Source organism: Mixophyes fleayi, chromosome 2 (assembly GCF_038048845.1).
Source record: "Mixophyes fleayi isolate aMixFle1 chromosome 2, aMixFle1.hap1, whole genome shotgun sequence".
In the NCBI taxonomy this organism is placed as follows: domain Eukaryota; kingdom Metazoa; phylum Chordata; class Amphibia; order Anura; family Limnodynastidae; genus Mixophyes; species Mixophyes fleayi.
The window spans coordinates 94,750,658-94,776,568 of NC_134403.1; the positions used below are offsets into that span (position 1 = coordinate 94,750,658).

Here is a 25,911-nt window from a genome sequence, read left to right on the forward strand (position 1 = left end):
GCCATTTTGAGAGTATATCCGTATGTGTAAACCGCACAGTAGAACTGAAAGCGCAGGTTTGAATAAATTATTTTTTATTGATTTTCTTGTAATCACCATTCAGAAATGGTAATAACAGAACAAGTATTGCGGCAGTACATGTACCTCTACAATGCTTGTTAAGTAGACTTAACCTATCACCAGCGAGTCCCAACTAATCTTACCGCTGGCAGTAACTCCTGCAGCGGTGAGCCCTAGATCTAGTGGGCAAAGGCTTATCTCTATAGAGCTTTTCACCGTTTAATAAATAGACCCCATAGTGTATTGGATTAACTGGGCATTTCAGTACAAACCTATATTTGCAGGTTCTAATAACTGTGCAATACAAAACTGCATCCATCCAGCTGTGATATAGCTGGGTTTTCTCATTGACTGATTTTACCTGGCATGAGTTTTAGAGTTGCACTGTGTGCGTTAGTTTAAATTAAATGTGTAACATAAACCAATGTAGCTAAATCTAGGTCTTAAAATTGACACTGCTTTATAGCAGGCAACAAGAGGTTATGGAGCTGTGAGAAAAGGCTCGTGATACAGGTAAGAGACTAAGGAGACGGTATTTACATTGCCTCTTCCTTCTCCCCAAATTAAATATAAAAAGCAAGGACTATATGAGTGGAACCCTTCCAGAGTAAATAATACCACTGACTCCCACGTACAGATATGAGCTAAGTGGGTTGCTCTCTCTTGGTTGCCCCTATGCATCATGTAAGCATGAGCAATAGAACTGTAGGTAGTCTAATCCCGGCTGTAACTGCGCTGAACTGACACACACACACACACACACATTCATTGTTCACCTACACATCAGCACAAACAAGCTAATATTAGAAAACACGTCATCATGCCTGTCGTGTAATCAATGAGATCCAGAACACTGGCACAGTCGGTGGCATCCAACATGATTACTATGTACTGCTGGGTAATGCTTCTTTTTGGGCTCTGATAGTATAGTCATTTGTGACAAATCCAGCGCTGTCCCCCTCAGCCTTTTCTTTATGATAAATCTGTTTCACTTAGTGATTTTCCAAAAGGTCTTTCAACTATTTTTTTTTTTTGCCAGATTTCCATTTTCTTACAGGAGAAAGACTTTCAACTCGTTAGATAAAGTTCACATTCCCTCACAGGGTTTGATACATTTGGCTCACCTTAGATCCCACACGTCAGCCCTTAAAACTCCCCTAAAAAAGGAAAGTGAGGAATAAAAATACTGAATTCAGTGACATACCAGCTCCATTAACTGTTGCAGTTGACCTATTTCCTCTGGAAGAAATCCAAGTTTATTATTACTTGCAATTAAGACTTTTAGAGGAAGACCACATATGCAAACTGGCAACGAGGAGAGTTGATTTCGACTGCAAATAAAAAAACAACAACAAAACAATGGTATTTAGAGCCAAGTTATAGAGTGTTTGACTAAGGCATTTATAAAGAGCTGCAAGCTCCCTTGTGCTTTCAGAAGTGCAGCTGAACAGTGTCCAAGAGAGGGTTATGTAAAGAGCCGGTTTCACAGCCAGATCTCTGTATACAGCGAAAAATCAGTGTGTGGGAGGAAGAAAAGGCCTAGGAAAGCAACTGAGAAAAAGAAAGTGAGCAATGGCTGTGTGCAAGACTTCCAATAACACCCTGCTCTCATCTCCTTGCAGTCATAACTAATCTGACAGTATATATTGTTCCAGGATGTATATGTTGTTCTTAATATACTTGTATATAGTATATATGTATATAGTTCTAGAAGATTGTGTAATATTAATGTTACTTGCCTTTTTAAAATTACACATTTGATTATGTTTGCTTCTTTACGGTGTCAATATAATTTTTTTTAATATACATTTTTAATAATAATAATCACATATAAAATAATACAAAAAAACATACCCCAGCATACATATGACGAAGACAAATAAATTATAATAGGTAAGCAAGATTGTAAGTAAATATAACAGTCTTATATCATTACATTTTGCAATGTCAATGCCTCAAAGCTGAAAAGAAGTACAATAAAGGTAAATAAACCTGTTAACTACAGAACCCCTGTCATTTATTCGATTCTGTCCACAACATAAAGTCATACTTACCTACTTTCTCAATGTTCTTTCCGGGAGAGGGGCGTGACTGGAGGGCAGGCGCGGCAAAAATGCAGTTTTGTCGCGGGGGTGGGGCCAAAATGACGCGATTCACTGCAAATCACATTATTTAGTGGTGGCAGTAGCGGGATGCGGGAAATTTGCCAGCTCTCCCGGGAGTCCGTGAGACTGACCCGAATTTCGCGACTCTCCCGGACATTCCAGGAGAGTTGGCAAGTATGCATAAAGTTATTACGAGCAGTGTAGAAGGTGAGCACACTGGGACTTTACTTGGTGTTGGAAAAGAACTAAACTTTAGTACAGATATAGAAGTTATATGCTAAACTTCTTTTTTTCCTTTTCTCGTAGATACCATCGTCATATCGGACAAAAGTTCGGAGGGAGAAAGAATGTTGGTAGTCCTTTGCAGGGTGTGGTAGAGAAGATGGAAAAGCTTGATGAATATTTTAAAGAATTAAGGACAAACATCAATGATGTAAAACAAAAAATTTAAAAAACTAGAAAAAAACTTTTTCAGAAGCTTATGTCACAAAGCACTAAGCACTATCAAATGTTATAGTTATAATATAAATATGTTGAAACGTTTTATTTTTTAAATGTTATTTTTTAAAGCATAATTCAACAATAAAACTGTTGGATGTACAATGTGTGGTTTATTCTGTGTATTTTACAAATATATGCATTAAGAAGTAAATAAAGGTTCGAATATAAAACATGTTAAATGTACATGTAAAGGGTTAACACAGGTGCAAGATGCAGAACAATTTACACAGGTGTACTAATATGCAACCAGACATATATAAAATACACATCTATAGGAAACACAAAATCGTGTGTTATATACAAAAATGCATTTTATTATGCAGGCAAACAAATGCAATACACATATTTAACCTTTTGATTGATGTGTATTGACTGTACATTCAAGTGACAGCTATAATTAAGGAGACAGACATAAGCAATATACATATAAATAAAACATTTTTTATAAGACTACACTGGCAAAGGTTTATAATTAAACTGGCAGCTATATGCTATATGCATTAATGCAGTAGACACCTGCTATTGCTTTACTGCTAGAAGCACCCGATTACATAATGAGTGAGGTACAGACACAGCACCACGTGGGACTGGTACAGGCATCAGAAATTAACATACACACGCCCCCAAAGGAGTCGCAGCTCGATGAACTATCAGCACTTAGTAGTGGATCCATCAGAAATTTATACACACTACGCGATCATTAGGTGGATTGGTCGGAAAACATTAAACAGTACGACCAACCGAATGAGCTGACAATCGACACTTTGGAACGACTTTTGACCATCGAGTCACTATATACACTAACCTGGCTGATTTGCCCGATTATTGGATGAAAACGCTCCAGTGTGTACCCAGCCTTAGTTACACCCTCTGTGCCATACACAAATTATCTAGTCACCAGTATAATTTGTTGACAATGTAAAGTACATTGATAAACACTACTATGGGGTATATTTAAATAAACTTGCATTTGAAAAAGTGGAGATGTTGCCTATAGTAACCAATCAGATTCTAGCTGTCATTTTGTAGAATGTACTAAATAAATGATAGCTAGAATCTGATTGGTTGCTATAGGTAACATCTCTACTTTTTCAAACCCACAGTTTAGTACATATACCCCTAAGAGACTTCTGCTGGTGACAAGACTTAGCTGCAGAGGGGAATGTACAGGAGCAGAACACTCAGAAGAAAACATTTTATGGAAAAACATGTTCAGCATGCAAAGGAGTAAAACCAAATAATATTGCTTGACATTATCTGACCTCTTATTATGACATACTCAGCCAAACATGCCAAGAAGTATAGTTTTCAACAGAGTAACGTTATAAGCTCCCGAGAGACTACAATTATTATTTTAAAAAATAAAAGGGCGCTTTATAAGATAGAAACTAAAGAGAGTGCAATTACGATTGGACTTTGCAATATGAATTAAAGTTTCTTATTTTAGGTACACATTTCAAATTGGCAGCACGTTGGCACAGTATTTTGACATTGCTGCCTCACAGTGCTGGAGTCATGAGTTCAATTCCTGACCAGGGCCTTATCTGTGTGGAGTTTGCATGGGTTTCCTCCCACACTCCAAAGACATAATGATAGATTAATTAGCTGCTGACTAAAATAGTGTGTGTGTTAGGGAATTAGACTGTAAGCTACAACGGGTCAGAAACTGATATGAATGACAAATATTAATTGTACTGTACTGCATAATATGGTGGCATTATACTGTATAAATAAATAATAGGAATAAATAAACAATTTGACTTTGCTCAGATGGTCTTGTAGTGTTAAAGTATTTGATAGAATAATATATTGTGACAAGAGGGTATATTTACTAAACTGCGGGTTTGAAGAAGTGGAGATGTTGCCTATAGCAACCAATCAGATTCTAGTTATCAATTATTTGGTACATTCTACAAAATGACAGCTAGGGGCGTATTCAATTGTTAGCGTTAATGCTGAAAAACGAGTGCTCGAAAAATATTACCGTTTATACGGTAATATTGCGCGCGAAAAGCGTTAATACGGTAGTTTACTCGCGGAATTTCAGCTCGCAGCTCAGGGAGCAGCGAGCTGAAATTCCGCGAGTAATTACCGTATTAACGCTAAGATTTTTTGAGCGCTCGTTTGTTAGCGTTAACGCTAACAATTGAATACGCCCCAGCTAGAATCTGATTGGTTGCTATAGGCAACATCTCCACTTTTTCAAACCCGCAGTTTAGTAACTATACCCCTAGGATTGCCGATTTTGGGTTTAACCAATAAAACCACAACTGTGGGCTTTCCTGATCTTTTTGGGTAAAATCGAAAATGCCTGAAATCTAAACCTTCAGTGAAGCTTGAAGGAGCCTGTTCGAGTGGCAAATATGTGCAAGAACTTCACCACGCTGCTACCTATGCCAGCACTGCCATATCTATAGAGCACGGGATGCAGCATGAAGATCTGCTGGCATACGCTTCTTCAGCCTTCACTGAACAAAGCCATACCTGTCCTGTAGTGGACACCTTCAATGTTTCTGGCAAGTGGCCCACCTGCCTCACTTTCTCTCCTCATCACCCATTTTCCCCCCTTCCCTGGCACCATGTCCACTCTACCCTAACACCCTCTTCCCTTGCACCGTGTCCTCTGACACCCTCTCTCCCCCCCTCCTAAGCTGATGAGAAATTATGTTAGTCTCTTTAATTGTAACAAGAGAAATACCAACTTATATGGAGTTCTACACTGCTCATTGCATACCTCCCAACATTTGGGTAGGCAGCCACGGGACGGGGTGAGTCAGTCTGTTCTCTCCCCTCCCCTGAAAACCCCTTTATTGCCATGCAGAGCAGCAGCGAACAGAATAACTCCCAACTTTTCCGCCGTTTGGGACAAGGTTTGGGATGGCGTAACAAAGCCCTCAAACCGGTACTGTCCCACCTAATATGGGCGGTTGAGAGGTATACATTGTATATTAATTCCATTAACACTAAAGAACACTGGTTTCTTTGCACATCAAACACATAAATAATAAATAGAGAATTTCCCACAGGAATAAACACAAAAAATCAGAAGCCCTAATTACAAAACACATTAATTTGAACACATACAGTATACATTTTCACTACTACAAACTCTCTATTTTTACTGAGCAATTAGTAAATGTAGCACCAACATCACAATTAAAAACTGAAGAAAAGGGTATAGATGGCACACTTAAACCAGGTAATTGTGTTACTAAGTGTCTGTCCCAGGAGCCAATAGGGTTTCAACAATTTTAATGGCTCAGAGACAGAGCCTCATTTAGCATTCAACCAGTGCCATAGGGTTGATCCTGAGATGTTCTTTTGACCCTGGCACAGCCTGTTTATCAAATAATTCTCTTCATTAGCAAATTAAAATTAATTGAGTGAATGAGAAACATTGATAAGTTTATCTGAGTCAGGAAATATAAAATTTTAGAGCCTCATGTATAGTTGCTCATAAGTGCTTTTGCACATTGTAGACTTGCATTTTGCATAAAATTTGCACATGAGCAGAACTTTCATCCCCATTTTGAGTTTCACTTATGGTTTCTCGCGCTTTGAGAGGTGGAACAGGTCACATGGGGCATTCACATACAAGTACATTACAGTAAATGCATTCAGATGCAAGTAAACCACACCCCTTTGAGTAATGCACTATTTTGGGTGATATGTATCTTTCACTGCTCTTAGGAGGTGCATCTTTGTGCGCTCACTTGATAAGCCTGGTGCACCTTTACAAGTTGCTGATGAAAACTGCCATATATTTGCCACATATGCTTCAATGCGCTCTATTTTAGGTTGCAGATACCTTAAGATATATGCAACTGAATTTACAGATGTACAAACATGTTTCGTCCTATCAAAAAATGCAGAGACAGAAGTGGAGTCCTTAAGTCAGTAATGACAGCCCTCGGTTTGTGGAGATAATTAGGGATGTGCACCGGCGACTTTTGAGGTCTCGTGTTTTGTGTTTTGGATCCGGATTTTCGTTATTTTTGAGGTTCGGATTTGTCTCGCAAAACACTTGACGAAAGGTCTCGGTTCGGATTTAAGGTATTGGATTCGGATTTTTTTTGAAAAAAACATAAAAAGTTTAAAAATCAAGTTTTTGGGCTTATTTTCACTCCTAGGCTATTATTAACCTCAATAACATTCAATAACAAGCATTTCCACTAATTTACAGTGTATTCTGAACACCTCACAATATAGTTATTAGTCCAAAACGTTGCAAAAAGGTATCTTTCTGGACTGCGTAGAGGAGTGGGTCACCACAATATCTTAAAAACCCTGAACTTTTATGATTCGCACCAATAATTGTACCTGGACTGCGTAGAGGAGTGGGTCACCACAATATATTAAAAACCCTGAACTTTTATGAATCGCACCAATAAATGTACCTGGACTGCGTAGAGGAGTGGGTCACCACAATATATATAATAAGAAAACCATCAACTTGTTTGATTCGCACCAATAAATGTACCTGGACTGCGTAGAGGAGTGGGCACTGGGCACCACAATAAAATATATAAAAAACCTTCAACAGGTCTGCATTACACTACACATACGGCTGCTCCTCCATCCTCTCCATCATATACATGTTGGAGTTTTAGCGTGTGACAACCTCTTGTTTTTGATAATGTCAGTGCATTTTGAATATTTTTCAATTTGCCCCACACCACTGAATGTACTTTATCTATGATACGCATCTATCTATCTTGACTGCGTAGTGTGGTGGCCCCGGTACACAATTTGGTACCGGGGCCACAATAAAATAAATACACCCTCCACGTGTCAGAATTCCACCAAACAAGTATCTGGACTGCGTAGTGGGGTGGCCCCGGTACCCAACTTGATACCGGGGCCACAATAAAATAAATACACCCTCCACGTGTCAGAATTCCACCAAACAAGTATCTGGACTGCGTAGTGGGGTGGCCCCGGTACCCAACTTGATACCGGGGCCACAATAAAATAAATACACCCTCCACGTGTCAGAATTCCACCAAACAAGTATCTGGACTGCGTAGTGGGGTGGCCCCGGTACCCAACTTGATACCGGGGCCACAATAAAATAAATACACCCTCCACGTGTCAGAATTCCACCAAACAAGTATCTGGACTGCGTAGTGGGGTGGCCCCGGTACCCAACTTGATACCGGGGCCACAATAAAATAAATACACCCTCCACGTGTCAGAATTCCACCAAACAAGTATCTGGACTGCGTAGTGGGGTGGCCCCGGTACCCAACTTGATACCGGGGCCACAATAAAATAAATACACCCTCCACGTGTCAGAATTCCACCAAACAAGTATCTGGACTGCGTAGTGGGGTGGCCCCGGTACCCAACTTGATACCGGGGCCACAATAAAATAAATACACCCTCCACGTGTCAGAATTCCACCAAACAAGTATCTGGACTGCGTAGTGGGGTGGCCCCGGTACCCAACTTGATACCGGGGCCACAATAAAATAAATACACCCTCCACGTGTCAGAATTCCACCAAACAAGTATCTGGACTGCGTAGTGGGGTGGCCCCGGTACCCAACTTGATACCGGGGCCACAATAAAATAAATACACCCTCCACGTGTCAGAATTCCACCAAACAAGTATCTGGACTGCGTAGTGGGGTGGCCCCGGTACCCAACTTGATACCGGGGCCACAATAAAATAAATACACCCTCCACGTGTCAGAATTCCACCAAACAAGTATCTGGACTGCGTAGTGGGGTGGCCCCGGTACCCAACTTGATACCGGGGCCACAATAAAATAAATACACCCTCCACGTGTCAGAATTCCACCAAACAAGTATCTGGACTGCGTAGTGGGGTGGCCCCGGTACCCAACTTGATACCGGGGCCACAATACCTCCTCCAAACATGCTACAGACAATTCGTCATTGAGATCCCATTAAGTATGTTAAAGACAGACAGGGTCCAAGTGTTATTAGTTGACTTTGTAAAGAAAAAAACTGTCCCTGTTGCACATAGTCGTGCAATGAAGACTTACTTTTTCATTTAAAGGCACGATCTTTCAAGTGTAGTGTTTGTAAGTCTAAGTCATATTATACTTTTGGTAAAATTGGTTTTTTTGGTTCCTCTTTATGTTAATTAATTAGTAATAGAATTAAAGTAGGAAATAGAATTAAATAGAATTAAAGTAGGAAATAGAGTGGTATAGAGTTGTAGTGTGGTATAGATAGAGTGGTCCACACAATATAATAATAAAACCCTCAACTGGTCTGAATTGCACCAAACAAGTATCTGGACTGCATAGTGGGGTGGCCCCGGTACCCAATTTGATACCGGGGCCACAATACCTCCTCAAAACATGCTCCAGACAATTCGTCATTGACAGACCCCAGACAGACAGGGTCGTAGTGTTATTGTTTGACTTTGTAAACCCAAAAAAATGTCCCTGTTGCACTTGCACATAGTCGTGCAATCAAGACTGACTTTTTCATTTAAAGGCACGATCTTTCAAGTGTAGTGTTTGTAAGTCTAAGTCATATTATACTTTTGGTAAAATTGGTTTTTTTGGTTCCTCTTTATGGTAATTAATTAGTAATAGAATTAAAGTAGGAAATAGAATTAAATAGAATTAAAGTAGGAAATAGAGTGGTATAGAGTTGTAGTGTGGTATAGATAGAGTGGTCCACACAATATAATAATAAAACCCTCAACTGGTCTGAATTGCACCAAACAAGTATCTGGACTGCATAGTGGGGTGGCCCCGGTACCCAATTTGATACCGGGGCCACAATACCTCCTCAAAACATGCTCCAGACAATTCGTCATTGACAGACCCCAGACAGACAGGGTCGTAGTGTTATTGTTTGACTTTGTAAACCCAAAAAAATGTCCCTGTTGCACTTGCACATAGTCGTGCAATCAAGACTGACTTTTTCATTTAAAGGCACGATCTTTCAAGTGTAGTGTTTGTAAGTCTAAGTCATATTATACTTTTGGTAAAATTGGTTTTTTTGGTTCCTCTTTATGGTAATTAATTAGTAATAGAATTAAAGTAGGAAATAGAATTAAATAGAATTAAAGTAGGAAATAGAGTGGTATAGAGTTGTAGTGTGGTATAGATAGAGTGGTCCACACAATATAATAATAAAACCCTCAACTGGTCTGAATTGCACCAAACAAGTATCTTGACTGCGTAGTGTGGTGGCCCCGGTACACAATTTGGTACCGAGGCCACAATATAATTAAAAAACCCTCCACGTGTCGGAATTCCACCAAACAAGTATCTGGACTGCATAGTGGGGTGGCCCCGGTACCCAATTTGATACCGGGGCCACAATACCTCCTCAAAACATGCTCCGGACAATTCGTCATTGACAGACCCCAGACAGACAGGGTCGTAGTGTTATTGTTTGACTTTGTAAACCCAAAAAAATGTCCCTGTTGCACTTGCACATAGTCGTGCAATCAAGACTGACTTTTTCATTTAAAGGCACGATCTTTCAAGTGTCAGAAAGAGAGAGAAGACACAGGAGAGGAGAGTTGTAGCTGGGGACCTGGGGTGGAAGCTCCCAGGCTCCCCCAGCATTGCCTGGAAGTCTGAGCGTGGTGACTGAGCCAGGGCAAGGAATGTGTGCCCTGGATGAGGGGGAGAACTCCATGCCACTATAGTGAACCCAAGAGAGAGGGGGACACTGCACATGGAAGAGGCCCTGGAGTGAGGGCTGCTACAAGAGGCATGGTAGCTGTAGTGTCAGATCCTGAGGCTGAGAGTACACAGAGTGACGTGTCAGAGCACAGGAGACATTATCCCCGCAGAGGAGGGATGAGCTGCAGTTGAGAGGTCTGCTGTTGAAATAGGACATGCACACTTTAACAAACCAATCATTTCAGCGACAGGGCCTACCAAACAACTTTGACTGAAATGATTGGTTTGTTTGGGCCCCCACACCAAAAAAGCTATTCATCTCTCCCTGTACAGACTAAACAGGCTCTACTGAGGCAAGATGTCGTCCTCATCCTCAACCTCTGATTCCTCCCCCCCTACAGTGTGTACTTCCTCCTCATCACACATTATCAATTCGTCCCCGCTGGACTCCACAACCACAGGTCCCTCTGTAGTATCTGGAGGGCAGTGCTGTACTTCATTGAGGAATTGATTATTCATTTTTATAAACATCATTTTTTCAACGTTGTGAGGAAGCAACCTCCTTCGCCGCTCACTGACCAGGTTCCCCGCTGCACTAAAAACTCTTTCCGAGTACACACTGGAGGGGGGACAACTCAGGTAAAATAGAGCCAGTTTGTACAGGGGCTTCCAAACTGCCTTTTGGAGTTCTACCACGTCACTACCTCTAGTTAATTTAGATTGCAAGGCTTGTAAATATAAATACTTTGAAGATAAAAAAAAGCAGGCTGCACAGACTGTGGAGCTAGAAAGTGAAATTAAATGGACCACGTTACTTTGGTGGCTATCTATGCCCCCCACCCCGCCCTACACTTGTAGTTGAATATAAATAAAGCAGCCTGCATAGACTGTAGAACTAGCAATTCAAATATACAAAGAAATGGACAAAGGCAGTTTGGTATCTGTCTGCATCAGATCCCCTCTCCACTAGGAGTAAAACAGAAAACTTTTCAGCCGTTATATAATCTAGAATATAAATAGAAATTGAGAAATGCAATTTGGTATCTGTCTGCATCATAATCATCAACATCCTCCTCAGCGCCAGCTACATCAATATCCTCCTCCCAGTGCACAACATTCACACCTTCATTAGCCAAATCTGTAACTGGACTGTGGGTGATCCTTCCAGCATATGCAGAGGGCGTGCTGCAAATGCTGGATGGAGTCACCTCTTCCCGTACAGTGATGGGAAGGTCAGGGTTCACAACCAACAACACCCTTGGACTCGCCTTGGGGATTTGTGATGTCATCTGTTTAGAAGGCAGAGTTCTTTGCTGTTTTGTTGTTGTTGCTGACAGCATAACTCTCTTAAATTTTTTGTAGGGGGGGGGAGGAGGGCTTTGATCCTTGGGTGAAGTTGGACCACTAGTCATGAACACGGGACAGGGCCTAAGCCGTTCCTTGCCACTACTTGTCGTAATTGGCATATTGCCAACTTTACGTTTCTCCTCAGATGATTTTAAGTTTCTTTTTTTGCTGTTTTTTGAGAACTTGGGCTTTTTGGATTTTACATGCCCTGTACTAGGAGATTGGGCATCGTGCTTGCCAGACGACGTTGATGGCATTTCATCGTCTATGTCATGACTAGTGGCAGCAGCTTCAGCATTAGGAGGAAGTGGGTCTTGATCTTTCCCTACTTTATCCTCCAAATTTTTGCTCTCCATTATATGTAGCACAAGATACTGCAGAATGTGTGAACTTGGTAATATTGCAGTACCAATGGACTTATAATGCTGGATTGGTTTTGCAAATTTGGTTATAATTATTATATATTTTTTTTTTTTTTAATTTTTTATTTTTTTTTACTTTTTTTTTATTTTTTACAAACTTGGGAATAATGGGGAAATAACTATGCCCTTAGAAGCACAGAGCACAGGACACAGCACCACTGGACTGAACAGGACACGGCACAGGACCCAGCAGCACTACGGAACTCAGCAGGACAGAGCACAGGACACAGCACCACTGGACTGATACTGCAGAATGTGTAAACTTTGTAATATTGCAGTACCACTGGACTTTTACTGCAGAATGTGTGAACTTGGTAATATTGCAGTACCAATGGACTTATAATGCTGGATTGGTTTTGCAAATTTGGTTATAATTATTATATATATTTTTTTTTTTTTAATTTTTTATTTTTTTTTACTTTTTTTTTATTTTTTACAAACTTGGGAATAATGGGGAAATAACTATGCCCTTAGAAGCACAGAGCACAGGACACAGCACCACTGGACTGAACAGGACACGGCACAGGACCCAGCAGCACTACGGAACTCAGCAGTACAGAGCACAGGACACAGCACCACTGGACTGATACTGCAGAATGTGTAAACTTTGTAATATTGCAGTACCACTGGACTTTTACTGCAGAATGTGTGAACTTGGTAATATTGCAGTACCAATGGACTTATAATGCTGGATTGGTTTTGCAAATTTGGTTATAATTATTATATATTTTTTTTTTTTTTAAATTTTTTATTTTTTTTTACTTTTTTTTTATTTTTTACAAACTTGGGAATAATGGGGAAATAACTATGCCCTTAGAAGCACAGAGCACAGGACACAGCACCACTGGACTGAACAGGACACGGCACAGGACCCAGCAGCACTACGGAACTCAGCAGGACAGAGCACAGGACACAGCACCACTGGACTGATACTGCAGAATGTGTAAACTTTGTAATATTGCAGTACCACTGGACTTTTACTGCAGAATGTGTGAACTTGGTAATATTGCAGTACCAATGGACTTATAATGCTGGATTGGTTTTGCAAATTTGGTTATAATTATTATATATTTTATTTTTTTTTTAATTTTTTATTTTTTTTTACTTTTTTTTTATTTTTTACAAACTTGGGAATAATGGGGAAATAACTATGCCCTTAGAAGCACAGAGCACAGGACACAGCACCACTGGACTGAACAGGACACGGCACAGGACCCAGCAGCACTACGGAACTCAGCAGGACAGAGCACAGGACACAGCACCACTGGACTGATACTGCAGAATGTGTAAACTTTGTAATATTGCAGTACCACTGGACTTTTACTGCAGAATGTGTGAACTTGGTAATATTGCAGTACCAATGGACTTATAATGCTGGATTGGTTTTGCAAATTTGGTTATAATTATTATATTTTTTTTTTTTTTTTTAATTTTTTATTTTTTTTTACTTTTTTTTTATTTTTTACAAACTTGGGAATAATGGGGAAATAACTATGCCCTTAGAAGCACAGAGCACAGGACACAGCACCACTGGACTGAACAGGACACGGCACAGGACCCAGCAGCACTACGGAACTCAGCAGGACAGAGCACAGGACACAGCACCACTGGACTGATACTGCAGAATGTGTAAACTTTGTAATATTGCAGTACCACTGGACTTTTACTGCTGAATGTGTGAACTTGGTAATATTGCAGTACCAATGGGCTTATACTGCAGGATTGGTTGTGAAAATTTTGTGGTAATTAAAAAATATTAAAGTAGTTTTTGGTATTTTATAAAAAAAAATTTTTTTTATTTTTTTAAACACAGGGGAATATTGGGGAAATAACTATGCCCTTAGAAGCACAGAGCACAGGACACAGCACCACTGGACTGAACAGGACACAGCACAGGACCCAGCAGCACCACTGACCTCAGAAGGACAGAGCACAGCACACAGCACCACTGGACTGATACTGCAGAACACAGCACAGCACAGCACAGCACAGCACAGCACAGCACAGCACAGCACAGAACTAAACAGCACAGAACTAAACAGCACAGAACTAAACAGCACAGAACTAAACAGCACAGAGGACCACCTAACACACCCTCCCTCTACCCTGATCAATGCCCGAGTGAAGATGGCGGCGACTAGCGGGGAATTTATAGGATCCGAGTATCGCGAGATCCGACAACGGGATTATGAGTCAGAGCCTCAGTTTCACTTTTGAATTTGGCGCCAATACCCGGATCTGTCTCGGATCCGACTCGGATCCGCAACGTTCGGGTGGGCTCGGATTTCAGAAATCCGAGCGCGCTCATCCCTAGAGATAATACAGCCCAATTAAGTAATACAAACAAAATTAGGAACTTTTACACAACAGTATGCAAAAATATACATAACAATACCACTTACCTTATATTTAAGTAAGTCAGCATTTGCAAATGAGCTAATGTTTCAGGAATAATTTTGATACAATTGTGGTATAAGTTGAGTGCTTCCAGTGACACAAAATGACACACTTCCACTGGGACTTCTGTCAGCCTATTCTTGGAAAAATCTGAGGAGTAGAAATAAGAACACATTGTTATTGAGGAAATATGCACTAATAATATGTAAGTTTTATTTTCATTTTATACAAATCTTCAACATGGTAACATACAGTAGGTCATGCAGCACACAAAGGCCCATATCCTCTATAAAAGTTTACGGCAGTCATACAGTCTACCTTATTTCCCTAAACAATGAATTTGGAATAAAATATCTATCTGAAATGAGTGTGATATATGATCACACTTTAAGCACCAGTTACTGATAGGCAGTTTGCAATTTACATCACCATGTCCAGGGTTTTCTAAATGTCTCTGTGTGATGGAAGGAATAAATCAGGATTGCTGGTGTGTAGTTCACTGTTAGTAGTTGACACAAGTAGTAGTTAAACAAAAAAAGCTAGAAAATAGTGTAGTGTTATTTGTGTTGTGTTTTCACCACTGGCTGCACGTACAACACATGAATGTGTAAGATTCTGCTGGGGTTTTGGACACAAGACCTTTGTGTTTCAGGGTCTGATCATTAGTCTTTGGGCTACTGAAACCAGTCCTGTGATAAGATTTTCTCTTAAGTCCTACTGTTGTGTTTATTGTCCCTCCTTTCTGTCTTCTGGGCCCTAACAAACCCAGGTGAGATCCAGCAACATCCAGACCTGAAGATTGCTGGATCATTCTGTGGACTGTTCCTGTGCCAAATCCTAAATTGGTATCTTTAGATCTGAACTTGCTGGATCCTAGTCTCAGTCTTTATTGCAATGTAAATATTAGTTGCATTATCAGGGCATAGGATGTAAGACCAGCAATCTAATGCTCCCACTGGTTTCCTCATGTCCTCGGGGTGCTTCCTCCACACTGACCCAGTTAGCAGGCAGCACTGGGCTGTAGAGTCTCCCTGCCTACATGAATGCGATAGATATAGCAAGGCAGCATTCACCTACCACCTTCTCACACAAATCAGCCAGATGAGAATGTCAATCCACAAACAATCTCCAGACATGGTTTTATCTGCCCGAATTATTACCATGTTTGCGGTTGAATGCCCCCTCCCCTCCCCCAGAGGTTCCCCATTGCGAGATGGCTCTGTTGTGGCTGGGATGGAGAACTGGGGCCAATATGATGACTATTGCAAAGACAAAAAAGCAGGATAAGTTATGTTTTAAGTATGTTCTAAGTATGTTTTATCTTTTGGTAGAATTTGTGCTTTTGTTCCGCTTTCCTGATGAAACTATTTGGAAGGGAACATATCAAACTGCAAAGGGTAATGGTGAACAGATTGTACACATTGGAATATTGTGGGAGGAACATAACTGACTTATTGGACTAAATGGCTGCATGAAGCAGGCCCTAAGGCTTCTGGGGAACATGGAGGGGGGGAACTAACAAGCTCCAGGTGGTAATGAAGCGTTCACTTTATTTTTTGGAACATTGTGCTCAACACTATTTTTATCAATTTCTTTATAATCATGCTCAGTAAACATGCACAACAAAACCTTCATCACAGGAACCAATTGCTACATAAACTGTAGCATGCATGACATGTTTGCTCAGCAGCATAATGTCAATGGGTATTATTCATACTTGCCAACATCTTCGTTTGGGCTTCCGGGAGCTGCCGGAAGAAAGGTGGGCGTGCAGGGGCGGGGTGCCGAAAATCGCATCATTTTGGCCCCGTGATGTAATGACACAAAACGCGTCATTTTACAGCGGGGGAAGGGCCAAATGGCACAATTCCGGGTGAATTGCTGAGTTTGAACCGAATTCTGCCCACTTCACTAGGAAGTGGGCAGATCAGGGAGATTGCCACACTCTCCCGGGAGTCCGGCAGACTCACGTGAAATGTGGGAGTCTCCTGGACATTCCGGGAGAGCTGGCAAGTATGATATTATTTATTATGACATTACCTTACCTGACAACTGGACATGACCAGAATACATTTCAACTGAATTATACATAACAATCTTAAATATTAAAGTATAGAATAAGAACGGATACCGAGGATTGCATAATACCTGCCTGATAAACCACGTAACAGGGCCTTCCCACAAATGTTATCCCCCACTGCCACGATATGGTATAATTCATTGCTGCAAAGTGTGGCGGGGGTGTCTGCACGGACCAATAGTAAGCCACAAGCATAGAACTTACCTTTTGCTATTGTTCTGTGCAGTCACATCCACTAGGCTATGTGCACAGCAAAGGGAAAAAAACAGTTCCCACAAATCACTTGCCCTTGGGTCCCCACAAATCTTAATAGATCTGTATAGATAAGCTCCTGTACTGTCTGCCACAAGTTCCTGTTGGCTACATTATAATAGCATACATAGCATTTGTGTGCATTTTAATGATTTGCAATGTATATAGCTGTATAGCCGTGTTTAGTAAGCTGTGTTTTATGATAAATGACTGCAGCATTTCCCTGGTGTATGACTTTCATAAAGTAAATCATTTTGTGTTAGCATCTATATTTATAATGGTTTCTTTTTATTCCCTGTAAAATTATATTTACATAAACTGCTATTGAAAAGTTAAAAAGGGTTCTACAGGAACCAATACAGAGCAGACAATATTAAACTAGAACACATAAAAGTTCTAGAATGAGACTGAATATAAAATAACCAGAAACCAGTACTGCAGCATGACATATAATTTAGACAATGTAGATAATATTACTTTATATGTTATTATTACAGACAAATCATAAAAAACACTCAAGTGACCTGAGATTTGAATATTTTGAAATCAAATTCATAAAATCTTGGGAAATGAAATTCAGCAGCAGAAATAGTAAGTAACATTTTTAGTGAAAGGGATTTTCCACTTTATTTAAAACATTTACTAAATCATTTCCCCCTGCCACCTCCACCTTTCACTGTATTGGGCAGGATGGCCTTTACATATAGCCAGGACCTCTGCAAGCCACCTCCGTTTTGCTTGGCTCTAACCCTAATACAGGGAAAATTCACAGCTCTAATTGAAAGCATAAGAGGTGCTGTATGGGAGGTCCTCTGCTATGGAGAAAGACGAGCAGCGCTGTAGGTGACCCTGCTAAATTGAGCAAATCATTGGGGCCACATGGGAGGGTATGCACACAGCCAAAATGTGAGAGCTAACCCATACTTGCCAACTCTCCCTGAATGTCAGGGAGACTCCCTGAAATAGGGGTGATCTCCCTCAATCCCTGGAGAGTCTGGCATTCTCCCTGATGCTGAGCCAGTACAAGACGTGGTTGGCTTCGCCATCTGTGGCATGATAACACAGTTCAGAAATTGTGTCCTATGTCCATGTATTGATGCCTATGGAGGTGGCCATTTTCATGGAGACCAAGATTTAATCAAAGACTGACAGCTAAGACAACATGACTTCAGTAATGGAAACAGAAATGTAAAAGACACTTCAGTCTCTACAGATTCATTAGCTGCTTTTCTTTAACACATAGTTGCCTACTCTCCCGGAATGTCTGGGGGACTGCCGCATTTCTGGGAGACCTCCCGGGAGAGCAGGGCAACTTCCTGGTTCTCGTCCCTGTTATAGATAAGTGGCGGGGGTGGGGCTTAATGAAGCAAATATTGAGTCATCTTAGCCCCACCCCCCGCACGCCCACCTCCCCCCAGGATCTCCCTGGAGCCAACGAGGAAAAGTTGGCAAGCATGAGCTAACCTTGTTACAAAGGACTAAAAAATACAGCGTCCTGAAGAGGTTAAACAACTTTACACGTTTGTGTTCTGCTGATTTGTATACAACAAGCAATACTCAGTATTTTTCTAATAGTTGTACATAATTTCCATGGGATTTGTTCCTGAAACCAGGTGCGGCGGAACAGGGTAAGCCTGGTAAGCGCGGCAGGAGGGGCTTCACTGCACACACATAAATTGCCAGCTGGGGGAGCTAAAAATGCCAGTGTCGTCCCTGCCTACAATTGTCCCTATTTCTCAACATTCACCAGCACAGTACAATTTCTCTTTCTCTGTATATTGCATTCTTATATCACCATCTACTCTTATTCTCATTTCATAAGTCAATATTGATTTGAAGATGAGGGGTATTTTAAATTCAAGAAACTTACATTATAATCATGTCTAGTGAGCATGTGTAATACCATGCAAATCAGAGGTATATTACTGCATGTACTCATTCAGAAAACTACATCTCCCAGAGTGCCTCTGGGAAGTTAAATGCAAATTGTCAGCCATTTTGGGGTGGACAAATTGAAAACTACAGCCCCAGACTGCTCACTAGAGCCCCAGCCTGCACAAGAAACATGCAAAGAGTGTTACAAAGGTCCATAAAATGGCATTTTGGTGCCAGAATGTACTAGAGAGCTCCAGGAGAGTCTTGGGGAAAATGGGGGAGGAGATATATAATGGACTGCTAGAGGCTAGGGGATGGTTGCTGGTTACTGTGAGGTGTGCTGTCAATGCTGCCTGGATAATGGAGGATCTACCCACAAGGAGTTATTGAATGCTGGTTCTGGACTATTTACCTGAGGGATGTTTGTAGATAAAGTTCCAGATTTAAAAGCGAGTTCAAACGGAAGCGTCTTTGGAGAAAAAGAAAAAGACCCAGCTTGCCACTGATCATCAGATAGACTCATATGAAGACAGATAAGATTATGGCTAATTTTATTTTGCTATGTTCAAATTATTACAACAAGTGAGACATCAAGCTGTGCTATTAAAACTTCTGACCGGGACTGTAATACTGCTATTGAGAGGTTATAATGTTGTCTGAAGGAAGAGTTTATCAGAACCAAATCTGCTGTATTTAAAGTTTAACAGAAAGCTGACGCAGTGTGCGAGGGACATAGAGAGAAATTATTTGTCACAAGAGTTTGTATATATTGCATCAGAAGTTTAATTCTATTGTGAAGCTGCCTAAAATGGTTGCTGAGAAGAGAATTGGAAGTTGTTTAGCTCTACAGTTACTTGGGGAGATCTGCTTATTCTGTTATACGAATTACTAAGTGAAGATTGTGTTCCTCAAACTGGAAATATTTTATTGTGCAGAATTACTGTTGCTTACACTGAGCTCAGAGTCACATTGTATCAAGTTGTATAAGCTACATGTGTCCAGCTGAAACTTCACTATAACTTGTGAATTACATTTTATCCCTGTGGATTCTGTCTGTCTAGAGTCATGTCTTCTAAAGCATCTAACCTGAACTAGCTGGATTAATACTTGTTGCATATCTACTGATTTTGTGTGATATGTTGTATAATTGCCCTTAAAGTATATCGTGATTAATGTGTCCAGATAATCTGCTGAAGCAGCATTTAGTGTAATTGTCTCATTAATCCATTAGCAATCGGTTGTCTCTCAAAAGTATGTATCTAGTGAAACCCATTTCACTGAAGCAGAGTGCCTAACTTCAAAGTGACCTATGTGTTGTAGTGGTGATTTATGTTTGCATATTGCTGATATTGTTGAAACAAGATTTCTGAAATGTTATTTATTTTGTTACATTGTTGAATAACATTGCATATTTGTTACGAGCCGCGGCGGTGCCCAGCCGCCGCGACTCCCCTACCTCCGTCCCGGCCATCGCTATGGCGACCGGGACGTCACTTCCAGGGGCTCGTCGGATGTTGCCGTGGCAACGGCAAGACGCTTTCCTCCTCAGCGCCGCGTCCCGGCATCACAGGGCAGCCGGGCGCATGCGCAAACAGCGGGGCAAGCCTGCGGGCTAATTGGAACAGCTGGTGTGTAATCAGAGAGCTGGGCTCTCATTGGTCTGCCTGAGTATTTAGGGCAATGAGGTCTGCTGCCTCATTGCCGGTTATAGCTTCTGCTCTCCAGTCTGCTGACCTGCTTGTTCCCGTTCCTGTCTTCCTGAACCTCTACTGATTTCCCGTGTATGCCCCTTGGCTTTGAATTGGACTTTGCTTGTGTATCCTGTGACCCTGATCTCTGGCCTGTTTACCGTTTATGCTTTCTGCTTGTGACCCTTGACCTCGGCTTGTTTACTGGTACTGTTGTCTGCTGCCGGCCCTTGACCTCTGCGTGGACCTCACCCCGCTTGCCTGGGTTCTCCCCAGCTGGTACACACTTCACGACCCTCTGTCAGTCTGCAGCCCAGTCTGTCCCCACCATCAGGGGCTCCAGTGAACACCTGATTGGCAGAGTAGATTCCGGGTTGTGTTGTGCCGGCTGGAGGGGTTCCTTACAATTTTGAAGGTCTCGTGGTATAACTTTCGTACACTACTTATCTGCCACGGTGGTAAAACCTTACGCCACAAGCAAAGAGAATAAACCCACAAGTTTATGCAATTTTAGCTCCTGGGGTGACCTTTGCCTCTCTACCATACCACCAGACTTGTGGAATCCTATCTTAAACTACATCTGGGGTGCCAACAATCCACCCCGTTACACATGTTATTATGAGGATTGCTGGGCACCAAGGCCAGCATAGACAGAACACTGAATGATGATCCCACCAAAATATTGGTAACTATGCTGTATGTTGTGACAAAGTTCAGTAACCAGGGTATGCTGAGTATACTATGTCTGTGTAGAGCAGGGTTGTCCAACCCGCGGCCTGCGGGCCGCATGCGGCCCAGCCCGTCTGTAAATGTGGCCCAGCGGTTGTGGCAAGGGGGCAGCGCTGTTAATGAAAAAAATATCCTGCAAAAAAAAATAAAAAATACTTACCTTGCGGTCACGTCAGCTGGCACTCCGGCTCCCTCCCTGGTCTCCTCCTCCGTGTGGCGCTCGCAGTGAATGTCGGGGGTGACGTCATCACACCCGACATCCATTGCGTAGCGCAGCACAGAGGAGTCACCCGCGCGAACTATCAGCAGCAGTGAAAGATTATCCAGTATCTTATTATTGTTACTCTGAATTTGGACTTTCTGCACCATGCAATTATGAACTAGCTGTGTTCTCTGTATGTATCTAATATAAATATTAAGAGATGATTGTATTTTTAATATTTTAAACCATTTTAAATGTGCAGTGTTGAGTAGGGTGAAAATATCACCCACTGTTACCCTCATCGGTGGCTGCTCCATGAGCCATTTTTCCCGCCACCCTATCTTTAAATCTCTGTAGATTTCTATTAGTCCTCCTGATGCTACCTATATCGGTGACCATTTCAAACTGGTCAATAAAAAAAATGATTCATGGGTGCAGAAAGAGAGGAAAAAAAAGTTTTTGGCATTTAATTCCCCGAAACCCACTAAGGGGCAGATGCAGGTAAGTTAAATTGTAGCTGGTAATGGGACTACTGCTTTAATCATGATTCTGCAACAGGTTTCCCAACTCTTACTAACTTCATTTCCAAGTAAGTTTAATATGTTAACTATGTTTTCTATGTTTTTTTGGATGATCAGCTATCGTTAGTGTTAGTGTATTTTATGTGCAGCCCAAACCAACTCGTCGTCTTCCAATGTGCCCCAGGGAAGCTAAAAGGTTGGACACCCCTGGTGTAGAGGGTACTGAACAACAACAACTGTATTCCAAAGCTGACAAATATGCTGTTCTTGATTAGAATGCACAGTATAAAAGGTGCTGTTGTAAAGGAAGAACTATAAGATCTTGGACTATGACAAAATACATTCTTTAATGCAGTTAGCAGTTAGTTTACCATTTATGGTCAAGTTAAAATGCACTAAGAGACAGTGGGGATTAGATTACTTCTCTGAAGCAGAAGAAATCGCTCATTTACAATGTCCTTCTGGGTGCACATTTAAAAGCAAAGAGCTGCTCGGAAGGTGAAAGCAGCAGAGTTCTGCAGGGTATTTATCATGCTCTTTATAAGAGACGAAGGCTTCCTTGTACTTATCTCTTCCCAGGATGTGTCTCAAGGGGTGAAAATGAGTTGCTACTTAATTAATGTTAGACAACAAGGACGTCTCAAATCGCATTAATGGCAGACATACATGCTGGAAAAATACCAGCCAAACTTTGAGAACAATCTTTAAAGAGAGCCTTTCACCAGTCTACAAGGCAATTATGTATAAGCAATTATAAAAAGAGTAAAAGCTGATGACAGGTTCTCTTTAAGATGTAAATACACACTATGCAAAAGTGTAAGCATCACATCAAATACCGGCTTCCTTTCGCTTTAGAACACTGTTTAAAACATTAATTACAATTCTTTTTCAGTGTTTCATCTAATATACTGCTCAATTTAACTTCATGTATGTCTTAAATTAATCATGAGAGAGAGAAACATCAGATCTGCCTTTATTACATGTTTCACTTTTGTGCATTTGAATATTTTTTTAATATTTGGTAAATGCACCTAGAAAGCTGCTACTCTGTTTAAATGCAACTGAAAGCAAACGGTGTCCTATTAAATGTGTAGGGTGAGACATGATCTCTGCCAGCTCAGAGCTATTGCAAAAATCAAGACAAGTTTTGCATTCTTCTGCGTATCAAGGAACGCCCTAAAAATGAGCCCTCTCAACCCCTTCAGTTTATTTCTTATTCAAACACACTGCAAAGTTACCCATAGCTCTCAATAGAGCGCTCTGAAACAGCATCAATAGATCTTTTTACAAAGCTATGGATGGACTTAGTCTTCCTATAATATGCCAGCTACTTGCTGCAGGTAGAAGACATATTTAATTAAGAAAAGCTACAATGAAAGGTTGAGTTGGCCTTTAAACGACCAGTAAACTCCAAAATTGACATTTATAAAAATAAACTATAAAGGTAAAAAAGTTGATCAACATTAACCAGTTTAGTCACTTCAGTTTTATTCTAAACTAAAAAATTAGTGCTACACTCCATTAACAACTGAAGCCCCTCTCTCATCTTTACGACAGTGTCCTAATGGGAACTTATAAATATCAAAAAGCAGACACATACAGACATTTGAGCTACTGCATATTTGCCTACTCTCCCCGAATTTCAGGGAGACTCCAGAATTTTGTTAGTTCTCCCGGACCCCGGCTGAGCAGAGCATTCTCCCGGATCCTGCTCTGTGAAGTAGGCTGACAGGGGCCTCATTTATGTGTTTTGCTTTGAATCACTTCATTTTAACTGAGCCCCCTGTGGCAGGATGACACAATCGTGGCACTTAGCCATTAGGGTTGGACTAAAATGACACAAATCACTGTGCCACACCCCCTGAACTTGCCACTTGACCTCTCCTCCGGGATCCCTGGGAGGGGAGACTTTTAAAGTGGGTAAGTATGAACTACTATGATATCACTGACCGTGCCAATGTGGATAAATCCACCAATGTACCCAGTGTACATTTGCATAGCAAGTCTACAATCCTCTCCCTTACATTCTACCTGCTCTGTTAGAGAAGTACCTCCCCAGTGATATGGCCTTCTGAGGAAGAGGAGTGGAAGAGAGCATGGACGACATATTTAGCTGTGTTCAGGCCCCCACTGTGTAGGTACTGGCACCTGTAACATACTGTTCAAGTGGTGGTTCCACATTGTACTAATCATGCACTGCCACTGCACATTTGCCAACTGGTGTCCGAGACCCCAGAAGGAACATGCCTCTCCCTAAAATGACATAATCGCAGTGGGGTGGGGAATAGGAGCAGGTCCACTTCACAATAATGATAATGGTTTTATTCCCCACGTCAACACAAATTTGCTTTTTCTCTTATTCTGTGACAGAGCTCCTAGAAGTGCCATTCATGTGACATTCTATGGGTTTTATTTTTCCATTGCAATTTTTTCCCATTGGATTAAAAGAAGATATGGTTTGGATTAGGATTTATTCCTTTTTGACTAAAGAAAGATCTGTCTTAGATTTCTTTGAGAACATTAAAAACATTTCCCTTTGAATTAAAAGACAATATGGTTTGGATTTCTGTAAGGTTTCTCATTGAATTACAATTTTTACAACCCTTTTTGATTAAAAGATTATGGGCCTGATTCATTAAGGAACATAAATGCCGATATGTGCCGTGTGTTGCAGTGAATTGCACTCTGCATACCCAGAAACAAGCTATACACCAGTGAACGCAAGTACATCCAATTAATCTTCGAGCGCAAATGACACTTCCGACAGCTTATGATTTCATTGGCGGAATGGGGAGAGGAAGGGCTGTATGCACGTAGTCAATGTACATACAGTAAGAGCGTACCAAGCTAAAGTGCAGGCAGCAGCATCTGATTCGTGCTTTGGGAATCGCTAAGGTACGAGTTTTACAGTTATATCACTTGCACCAGCTAAAGGTCAGCTGCAAGTGCCGAGTGATAGTGATGACTGTCGCTTATACATGCTAGAACATGTACAAAACATTACATGTAAAAAATTCTAAAAAAATATATATTTCATGGGGAGGGAAATGAAAAATGTTTTGATTTTATGTTTTTATATTAATTAATAACAGGTGACAATAATTGAATCTTTTTTTTTCTGTTTTCTGTGCGTTCTACTGGGATATATATTCTACATATGTATTGTACGTATCCAGCAGTGTGTTGTGTCTGTCTGCATACCTGTATTCAACAAGAGAAGTTTCTTGAGATCCGCTGTAGTTGAATATGGACGTGTGTTGCTTAAATACGTTTGTTCTGCGTGCCTTAATGAATCAGGCCCTATATGTCTTGGATTACACAAATTATGGACATATCCTTTTGGATTCAAAAACAGAAGAATGCCTTAGGGTCAAAAACTGCAAGAATTCATTGCCATTGGATTATGGCAGTGTAATAAAGTGGTGAATGAGGCTATCATAGAGTTATTTCAATAAAAACTTTATAACCCTTATTTGTCAGTGTTTTATGTACTTATATATACTATATTAGCAGTATGATGCGGGACTTAGAGACCCCATTCCCATTACACTAAGACCAGTGGGATGGTTGACTACTGGGTCACAAATGTTTCCGTTACACTGGCACCCATAGCCTAGGGTGGCGGGAAGTACCCCACTACGTTTCAGCACTGGACTATGCTGGTTCCCACTATGACAAAGGGACTGTGAGTTTTCCTGTTACAGTGTGACCAAATGGATTTGATGTCTGGACTTACACTTGGCCACTCCAAATCCTTGTTTTGTTTTTGTTTCTCAGTCATTCAGATATAGATTTTCTGGTGTTTTTCGGTCCTGTTTATTGTCTTGTTGCATGATCCAATTTCTGCCAAACTCCAGTTTTTAGACAGATGGCCTTGCATTTTCCTCTACAATACTAAACAAGAGTTCATGATGGACTCAATGATTGTGAGGCATCCAGGGCCAACAAACAACAACAAACCATCCCCCCTCTACCACCATGCTATGCGTTTGAATGAAAGTCCTGTGTTGTTACACAGGGTTTGGTTTTTGTCAAACATTGCATTGTGCATTACGACCAAACAACTCCACTTTGGTTACATGTCCAAAGGATATTGTTCCAGAAGACGTGTTT

At 41.0% G+C, this 25,911-nt stretch overlaps 1 protein-coding gene across 6 annotated transcripts in view; it reads right to left on the reverse strand.

Annotated features, from left to right (window-relative positions):
* LRCH1 (leucine rich repeats and calponin homology domain containing 1) overlaps nucleotides 1-25,911 on the reverse strand; it is a 203,188-nt gene that overhangs the window by 90,240 nt on the left and 87,037 nt on the right. For all 6 annotated transcript variants that reach the window (XM_075199714.1, XM_075199711.1, XM_075199713.1 and 3 more), the window contains exons 2-3: nucleotides 14,457-14,601; nucleotides 1,265-1,391 (exon numbers count right to left, since the gene is read on the reverse strand). In XM_075199714.1, coding sequence (XP_075055815.1) covers nucleotides 1,265-1,391; nucleotides 14,457-14,601 — 272 coding nt within the window. The remainder of the gene's footprint in view (nucleotides 1-1,264; nucleotides 1,392-14,456; nucleotides 14,602-25,911) is intronic.